Below are 8,087 nucleotides of genomic sequence, written 5' to 3'. Positions count from 1 at the left end.
CACTTCAATGGAGGGCAGAGTAATTTGCCAGCATACATTTTACCTATTATTCAGGGATCGAACCAGCGACTGGCGTATCTGTGGGCGTCAGTGGGCGTAGTACAAGTTTGGTACGCAAATCACCAGGCGTGTCCTGTCTGTCGTTGCCCTAAACTTTAAAGGAATACGTCGCAATGTTGTAAAACCATTGAATTAGGGGAATATTGAATCCTTTATATCAATAAGGATCTCTAAAAGCGGCATGTAATTATGTTGTAGGTATTAGATAGAATCGAAAAGCTACATATCGCATAATTGTATCGCCTATCAGATGTTGGACATACATTCGTCACGGTAACTTTCTTTTATGGTAACACGAAATCAGTAAACATCGGGCGTTCTATTCAGTCAGATTATTTAGGATAAGTATGTGTCTAAACTAGATTATACAGTAGAATCTTCGATGGCGTTCGTTTACAGTTGCTGTTTTTGGTTTTCGTTGAGATTGGGTGGAATACTCATTGGCATATTTTCAGTGGTGAGCAGCAATGACTCCAATCTCGAGTTAGTCATATTTTAGGATTATTTTACGATGTTTTGATGTATTTATAGTTTCAGGGACTGATAGCTTTGGCCGGTAACTGTTATGCTCATACACACACAAAGCAACTCAAGGAACAAATCACTTATTGGACAAATAATTTTGATTTAATTAATTTGGCACATTATTTAGAATATATTAAAGATGGTAAGAAAATTGAAAATGGTGATACGATAAAATAAAGTTCACTGTAGATAACGTATGAAATATCTCTTTCAGATCCCGGAAAATACACATCTCTTGGCATTACAATTTCATGCATTTATATTATTGTATGCCTATTATTTATTTATGGAGCTTATACGGTAAGTACAGTCGCAACTTCTACCGAAATAGGTAGATTAAAAGATTTTTTTGGACTTTCAAAGAACCGAAAACCTATTATTAGTGTTGGATAGCCTATTTGTTGAGGAAGGCTCTAGGCTATATACAGTCAATAGGAGCAGTCAAGCATCAATGAAAAATGTTGCGAAAACGGAAAAAATATTTAAACTTTCTTCACGCGTACATCGCGGGCACAGCTAGTGTAATGAAGGTAGCTAATTGAAAATGTGACGGCATTTATTTCAGTGTAACAACACGCTGATGATTCCTTACATGGTGATGGAGACCACACGGCTCGTGTTGCTGTCCATATTGATAGCTAATTTTCTCTTCTTACTGAAACAGAACACTATGGACATTGGCCTTCTCATCGGAGCCAGTGTGGGGTCAGGATTTTTTCTTTGTAAGTAATTTTAATGATGATGGAAAAAATTAAGCGAGTACCTAATGAGTTATTCTTCTTTTAAGAAAGAGGTGAAAGTTTACATAAAATATATAAGTATTTGTTTTGTTTCAGTGGGAATGTTTTATTTATGGGTATGTGCCGTAAATTTACCCATAGTGGTAAACGAAATAAAACTAGATGAACAAGCGGCGACAATACGCAAACTTAAACAAATTCTAGAGAACAGTAACCAGAGAACGTTTGCTGACACAGTTGATAATCTGCCGTATGCTACTGATTATGGTCAGCCTCGTAATATGATGTTCATTGTGTCCAGAAACGGCTTGATTAAGTCTTAAGTAAGAGATTAAGAATTACTTAATCGATAATAACCTGTGATAAGTGTGAAGGAACATAATAAAATTTTCTCAAAGTTTCCATTACGAACTTTGATTGAATGTATTAAATATTAATAAATAATAACTAGTTTATGAAGTGTATAATAACTTTTTAATTGTTACACTCACTTACAGTATAAGAAGTACCTAAACAATTATTGCGGCACGATTTACTCCAGCAAATACCTATAATTAACTATAGATTTCAATTTGATAGTGCAGACCACTGCCACGTTCGCTTTTGAATCGAATATTTACGAAAGTTGACCCTACACCGCCGGCTGTTATAATGCCATTTGCATTTGTTTTATCGGTCTCCCTCGCTACAATACCCTGTGAAGAAAAAGAAAGGTTTACAAACGGAAAACGTAAAATTAAAATATACAAAAGCTTTTACGAAAATCCCAGACTGCACAGTGTTGGTGGTGTTGCACCTAACAAATGCGATTCAGCCTAAGTAGGTAAATATTTACTTACGTTTGTTTGTCATTTTATTAAAGTTTCTATTGGTCATCGATTTGTTTTTCGGAAATCCGTTGGCATCATGTGGTCAACAAGGCATTACAGTTGACGTCATTGTTTCTCGCATTATTATTACGACTTTGTATCTTTTATGCAGTTGGGATTTTGTGTATTATTAAAATTGATTTTATGGTATTTTTACCTTAATGATCTGCTGTCCGGGATCCGAGTAGAACATTTCTTTAACTCGTTTTTTGAATGGAATCGCCATGTAGTCAAGCTTTTGTTGCCATATTAGACGTGTATTGTAACTAGTCCCTACAATCAGGTCATTTCCTTGGCAGACTGAGATATATGCAACAGCGAAAATACATAATAGTAATAATAATCTCATCTTGGCACTAAGGGCACTAGTATCTTTAGTCGGTAAAGTAAATTAACTGAGCTCCCAACGAATTATCGGAACGAAATTTGTAAATACTTGTTTACATTAAGATAGTTAACATTATGACCCGTCACAAGTTCAAACATTAAACAAGATAGTAATTATTGGAATAAGATAATGTTGTCATTGCTGAATTTATGCCCAGACAAAACACATGAGGTAAAATTTAATACAGAATCGTCTACTTACCTTTAATTATAATCTAGCATTGAATTGATAAGGAGTAAAGTACCTATCAACATATTTTAGAACTTTATTTTAATTAAGTTTTATTTTTATGGGGTGGCCATATAAAATTATTCAATTTTAAATATTACAAACGATTGCGAGTAGATCTTTGTCTAAAAGCAAGTACCTAATGTGTGTCTAGTTAGTCCCGCTTGTTGACAGATTCTTTATTAGTTAGCCGTGTCTTAAAGGGTTTTGTAATTCAGACAATAAGGGAAATGGAGTAGGGGCTTCTTCGCTCAGACATTAAATTCCTTCAGTTTACATATAATTTAATTTATTAGTCAGAATTAACAATCAATCGTAACAAACTATTAAGTCATTTAAACTTTGATACAACACCATTAAAATCTAATTTAAAATTAAGATAACTACAAAATGGTTCATTAAATAACAAAAAGCCTAGTTATATCCATTATGGAATGTAATTTATGAATTTTGAACAAGCAAAGACACACAAAGTTCTTGTTTTGCATGTCTACCTATGAATGTCTGGAGCATTATAAAAGCAGACTCCAAAACACCTTTATCTAAATTAGGATTCGAGGGAGAATTTCACACAACAGTTTGATATTTTCAGATTACATGCAAATTTTGGCATAACACCAAAACACACTCCGATCAGGAACTTGGTAACATCATTAAACATTTAAGAATTTTAATTAACTCGTTATTTATACCATAATATGATCTAAGGGTGTGGTCAAACGGGCGTTTGTGAGTCGTGAGTCGCTGAATTTCGGCCACTGAAATTACAACAAAGAAAAACAACTCATTTTGCGTCTTCGTGTGAATGAAACAGGACTTTTGTATGAAACCGTATGCAGCAGAAATTACATGACCGAAATTACGCAACTCACAACTCAAAAATTTACGCTCGTTTGGCTTCAACCTAATAGTATCCAGTAGACAAACTGGGACTATACACCAAAACCGGCTAATCTACAAAAATAAAAAGGTGAAACAAAAATAAAAAGGTGAATCAACTTAAGTGAGTTTCTATAGAGTAGACCGTAATCCGCTACGGTCGAGCGGGGGTCCTTTTTTAACAGGACCATGAGGAGAAAACCTCTATTAAAAACCGGGTTTTGGTGGGTAGGCGCCGCCTTTAGAGTAGGCGCACACCGTTGATTTTTCGTCGGCCGATAGTTTAGTCGGGCAGTTGATCAGTATGGGCATGTATGGGAGTGCGCACACTACGCCGATTCGATTTGGCCGATTCTTCATACAATTTAAAAACGCGCACAACTATCGGCCAACTAAAAATCAACGGTGTGCGCCTACTCTTAAGCGGGTAGAGTCCCAGATAAAGTACACACTGGTCGTCCCCATGGGCTGTGGGTAAGCCCAAAGGATTTCCAGACGTCAAAAACCTACTTTATACACACTATATCCAAGAGACTAATTGAGAGGTATTGAAAGACTTGCGATATCAAATAATAGTCTGTTTCTTACAAAAAAATTAACATTAATACGCATTATATGTAAATAACTTTTTAAACTGAACTCAGCTGATTCACCCAAATACTATGCCTACATAAAATTACTAAATTGTTTCTTGAAATACAAGACAATACTGGAAGTCATCAAAAATACAATCTTTTAGACAGAACTTACTTGCATGGCAGCAAAACGAGGTGTTGTTTCAATGTCCAATGAATCAGTTGTAACTTGCGACCTAGTGTCAGAGTTTTCCGTGCTATTCTGTATCGAGCTCATGGATATTTTATCATCTTTTAGGCTACCATTGGTGTCTGCTACTCCATCCCCAGAGCTAGTTTTAGGTTGACCATCAATCATATCTCCGCCACCGCCACTCAACGAATTCCAAATTCCTTTAGAAGATTCTTTCAGTGTAACTTTTTTGTCAGCCATGTTTACAGTTTTGTCTTTGCTATCTTTGGGTTTTTTTCCGAGTACTGGAAATGAGCTGAGCTTGGGTTTGGACGTGCGTACAACTCCACCGCGTTGTATGGGCGTAGAATCTGATTCTCCTTCTTCTGTTATAGATGTAAGTATATCCGTTGCTTCTGTGGGTACCACTTGGCCAGCTTGAATAGGGATGTCGTCTGAAAACCGTAATAATTTTATAGTGTGGAGAGTGAAATTATGGTCACCAACAACAACTTTTTTTGTAATCATCGCTTTACAAATAATAATAGCAAGGGCATCTGCTATTTTTATTTAATTATCATTTTTTTATTTGTCGAGTGATCGGATAAAATTTACGAATAGATTTTCTAAACATTAACAACTTCAATCAACTTATTACGAGTATTATTATTAAACATAATTAAACGGTGTTGTAAGGTTGGCTAAAATCTACGATGAATGACTTTTGAATAAATTAGTGCGCTACAGTTATACCTAGGATTATTCATAAACTCTATAAACTAAGATGAATGTAAGTACTATCAAATGAACTTTGAACATAAAGCGGTAACAGTATCATTTAATACTGCACAGCATACCTGAGTTCAAAAATTTAAACAAAAATAGGACATGTATCATCTAGTGCAGATAAATAATATTTGTTCTTATCATCGTGAAAATAAGACATTCTTTCGATCTGCAAGTTAAATAGACGAATATGGGACAATTTACACTTGCTTGCATAAACAATGGTACTAGTGTAGTAATTTTGTGCAGTGTTTTGACAAGCATGAAGGTGGCATGTAGTTGTATATTTTCTTTAAAAAAGACTACCTCTTTTTATGGGAGTAATAAACTGCGACGAGTTTCAATAAACTCGTCACTGCTGATCTGATTCAGAGCTAACTGAATGATCGTACAATGAGCTACTATCACTCTTTATTCTTTGCATGGACATTTTCCAATATTCCCCATCAAATATTTTAACTAGCCCATTAGAAAAGGCTGTTCTGTACATATCCACATAATGAATAATATTGCCCTTGTTGCCGAAGTATATGTTTCTAGTCCGAAAATCGCTATCTTTACAATAAGACCAAGAGCATTCATTAGGCAGCATGCAATAATCGTGATGTTCATCTGTGTGTAAAGTATAGTAAGTCAAAACAAATCCATGATGTATTTAAAAAATACTATCTATAAACCTACAAAAATACTGAGTAATTTTAACTAAAACCAGGCATGTTGCAAGTAGGTACATAAATAGTGAAAAACAATCAGTAAAATTATCTTACCTGGTAGTTTCTTGGTACGAAACGATGCGTTGGTAATCATGGATTTGGACATCGTAACCGTGGTGGTAGCTGGCGATAGCGCAACACTTATGCCCATTGGACCATCACAAGGTTGACCTGAAAAAATAAGGTAAGTAAATTAGTAAAATATACATTGCGAATCGCGATGACAAAACATCTTTTTTTTAACAAAGCTGCTTCACCTGAGGAATTATTTTTCAAGGAGTTTATAACAGCACTAGTGACTAGCATAACATCAGGAAATAACTCGTACTGCGCCCGCCTATCTATATCTTTTACTGCTTGCAGAGCCAATGTATAAAATTCATTAAACATGGCAAAGTAGGCGCCTTCTATCATTTCTAATAGGAAGTTCGGTGACACTGGAATTCTTGGGGTGGATTTATTGCAACCAATTTTTTTGTGGAACCCTTGGGTCACGATTCTGAAAATAAAATAAAAATGTGTTAATAGATTGATGAAAGAATGTGTTGATTACTTGATAGGCCCCATTAGTTACAGATTTTTCAAATTTTGGCTAATTGAGGTTTTGGCTAGTAGCACTTACCTTGAAGCTGCAATGCAGAAATGTCTCAATGCCAGCTTTGGTAACAAACTCAGTTGCCGATTATAAATGAAATACAGTGCTGACATCACCTTTAGACGATTCTGTGCGTTTATCACTTCTACCTGTGATAATGGGCCCCAACTCACTAATTTTGTGTTGCATTCCTCCCATCTTCGTAAAGCATTTTCAGTCAGAAACTGTGGCCCTAAAGACAGAGGCTGTAAAATTTAATTATCATTAGACATTTTGTTTAAGAAAAAAAAAATTACTTGATCCACAACATAGTTACCTACTTACCTCATGATAGATTGATGGTTGTGCTAAGGATGGAAGACGGAATGAGACTACTTTAGGTTTTCCAGTTTCATCAACAACTTCAAAGTTGTATAAACCTAGCACAAATCAAAGGTTAATTTCAGTCAGCTATCATAATGATAAATAATATCAATTTACACATGTATAATCAAGTAGAAAAAACATTATAAAAAGAAAATAAGTTATAATAGCAAACAATTATTTTCTATTAGTCTGAAATCTCTCACCGATGAGTAGTGTCTCAATACAGCGACATGACTTTAAGTTTCCTTGAGCCACTGAGCTTAGGTAGCTGTAGATGAGTGTTGGAACAAATTGCAATGTGAATCTTTGAAGTTCCACTTCTTTGGATCTATAGAAACTAAATAGTTGAGTGCACACATTTTCAAGTATCTGAAATTATTGAAATAAATTTATGTAAAGAACTATGACATATAAGACAGAGTTAAGTAATGCATGTTTTGTGTTTTGAAAGAAATACAAAAAGATACATGTGTATAATTTAGGCGGTCTTTTCGATATAATTACCTCTTCTGGACTTTCATTTTGATTTTTGTTGCTGCAGTTAATATCGCATTCATCTTCACTGTAGAATAAATTGAAAAGAGCTGTTGCGATTTCGTGGTTATGCTCATGTTCTGCTGCAAAACTCTTTATTTCATTCTCTTGTAAGGAGGTATATTCTGCTATCCATTCATTTATCAGCTGTTTCCACTCGGCCATAATTGCTTGCAAGTCCACAAGATCTATAAATATTTTTTAGTGAATACGAATATTTTAATAGTACAATAGTTAATAATAAATTGATACCTTAGTAAATAGCTTTTTTACGTACTGTACGGGGGCAAAAAAACACTCTTTTACTGATGAATCACGACTTCGAATTTTCCGCTTCAGATGAAATTTTGTAAAGTATAAATAAATTCACCAATTTCTCTTTAATTTTAATGGCTTATTCCTAAAGAATAAACTTTGTTATTACGTGTTGTTGTGTCTTCTTGTCCTGGATATTTTTATTTTATTTTACCCAAATGAAACCCTTTTATTTTAGTTGCTGTCATCTGTCACCACTCACCACAGATGAGACAGGGCCTGTCAGCTGTCACCTTCCCGTCACAGCACAGTGTTTTATTTTGGCTTAGAAGCGGACATCCCTGTTTTATTAATTCAATCGTTAGATATTACTATTATTCGGCATGTGACGATGCACAGCAT

General features: G+C 34.8%; 3 protein-coding genes across 6 annotated transcripts; 1 reads left to right on the top strand and 2 right to left on the bottom strand.

Annotated features, from left to right (window-relative positions):
* Positions 1-1,727, top strand: LOC114355412 (uncharacterized). 2 transcript variants are annotated; one of them, XM_028308247.1, is made up of 5 exons: positions 1-517; positions 598-727; positions 800-885; positions 1,151-1,307; positions 1,422-1,727. In XM_028308247.1, exons 1-5 carry the CDS (start codon positions 443-445, stop codon positions 1,646-1,648), a joined length of 675 nt encoding a protein of 224 aa, XP_028164048.1. In that variant the 5' UTR covers positions 1-442; the 3' UTR covers positions 1,649-1,727. The 2 variants fall into 2 exon arrangements, with proteins under 2 accessions (XP_028164048.1, XP_028164047.1); XM_028308246.1 differs by having other exon boundaries at positions 5-517; positions 592-727.
* Positions 1,728-1,780: 53 nt separating this feature from the next.
* Positions 1,781-3,092, bottom strand: LOC114355414 (uncharacterized). Its single transcript, XM_028308248.1, has 2 exons — positions 2,352-3,092; positions 1,781-2,020 (listed from the first exon to the last, which is right to left on the bottom strand). The coding sequence occupies exons 1-2, from the start codon at positions 2,541-2,543 to the stop codon at positions 1,880-1,882; spliced, it is 333 nt and encodes a 110-aa protein (XP_028164049.1). The 5' UTR covers positions 2,544-3,092; the 3' UTR covers positions 1,781-1,879.
* Positions 3,093-3,304: 212 nt separating this feature from the next.
* Positions 3,305-7,955, bottom strand: Hyccin (PI4KA lipid kinase complex subunit hyccin). 3 transcript variants are annotated; one of them, XM_028308244.1, is made up of 8 exons: positions 7,683-7,955; positions 7,401-7,618; positions 7,100-7,265; positions 6,855-6,949; positions 6,558-6,775; positions 6,193-6,434; positions 5,990-6,106; positions 3,305-4,891 (listed from the first exon to the last, which is right to left on the bottom strand). In XM_028308244.1, exons 2-8 carry the CDS (start codon positions 7,593-7,595, stop codon positions 4,425-4,427), a joined length of 1,500 nt encoding a protein of 499 aa, XP_028164045.1. In that variant the 5' UTR covers positions 7,596-7,618; positions 7,683-7,955; the 3' UTR covers positions 3,305-4,424. The 3 variants fall into 3 exon arrangements, with proteins under 3 accessions (XP_028164045.1, XP_028164044.1, XP_028164046.1); XM_028308243.1 differs by having other exon boundaries at positions 7,708-7,955; XM_028308245.1 differs by having other exon boundaries at positions 7,855-7,926.
* Between the last annotated feature and the right edge of the window lie 132 nt (positions 7,956-8,087).

This window comes from Ostrinia furnacalis, unplaced genomic scaffold (genome assembly GCF_004193835.3).
Source record: "Ostrinia furnacalis isolate ACB-3 unplaced genomic scaffold, ASM419383v2 OfSCF2407, whole genome shotgun sequence".
NCBI lineage: Eukaryota > Metazoa > Arthropoda > Insecta > Lepidoptera > Crambidae > Ostrinia > Ostrinia furnacalis.
The sequence above is the reverse complement of the archived record's forward strand: the minus strand, read 5'-3'. Positions and strand labels throughout refer to the sequence as shown.

Bases quoted from the DNA above. Each gene is read 5' to 3' on its own strand.
- LOC114355412 (XM_028308246.1), top strand. From the start codon at position 443: ATGGCGTTCGTTTACAGTTGCTGTTTTTGGTTTTCGTTGAGATTGGGT. The intron at 728-799 runs GTAAGAAAATTG...TATCTCTTTCAG, and splicing joins TTTAGAATATATTAAAGATG to ATCCCGGAAAATACACATCT. The intron at 886-1,150 runs GTAAGTACAGTC...CATTTATTTCAG, and splicing joins TTATTTATGGAGCTTATACG to TGTAACAACACGCTGATGAT.
- LOC114355414 (XM_028308248.1), bottom strand. From the start codon at position 2,543: ATGAGATTATTATTACTATTATGTATTTTCGCTGTTGCATATATCTCA. The intron at 2,021-2,351 runs GTAAAAATACCA...TTTTCTTCACAG, and splicing joins CCGGACAGCAGATCATTAAG to GGTATTGTAGCGAGGGAGAC.
- Hyccin (XM_028308244.1), bottom strand. From the start codon at position 7,595: ATGGCCGAGTGGAAACAGCTGATAAATGAATGGATAGCAGAATATACC. The intron at 7,266-7,400 runs GTAATTATATCG...CAATAATTTCAG, and splicing joins AAAATGAAAGTCCAGAAGAG to ATACTTGAAAATGTGTGCAC. The intron at 6,107-6,192 runs GTGAAGCAGCTT...TTATTTTTTCAG, and splicing joins CTTGAAAAATAATTCCTCAG to GTCAACCTTGTGATGGTCCA.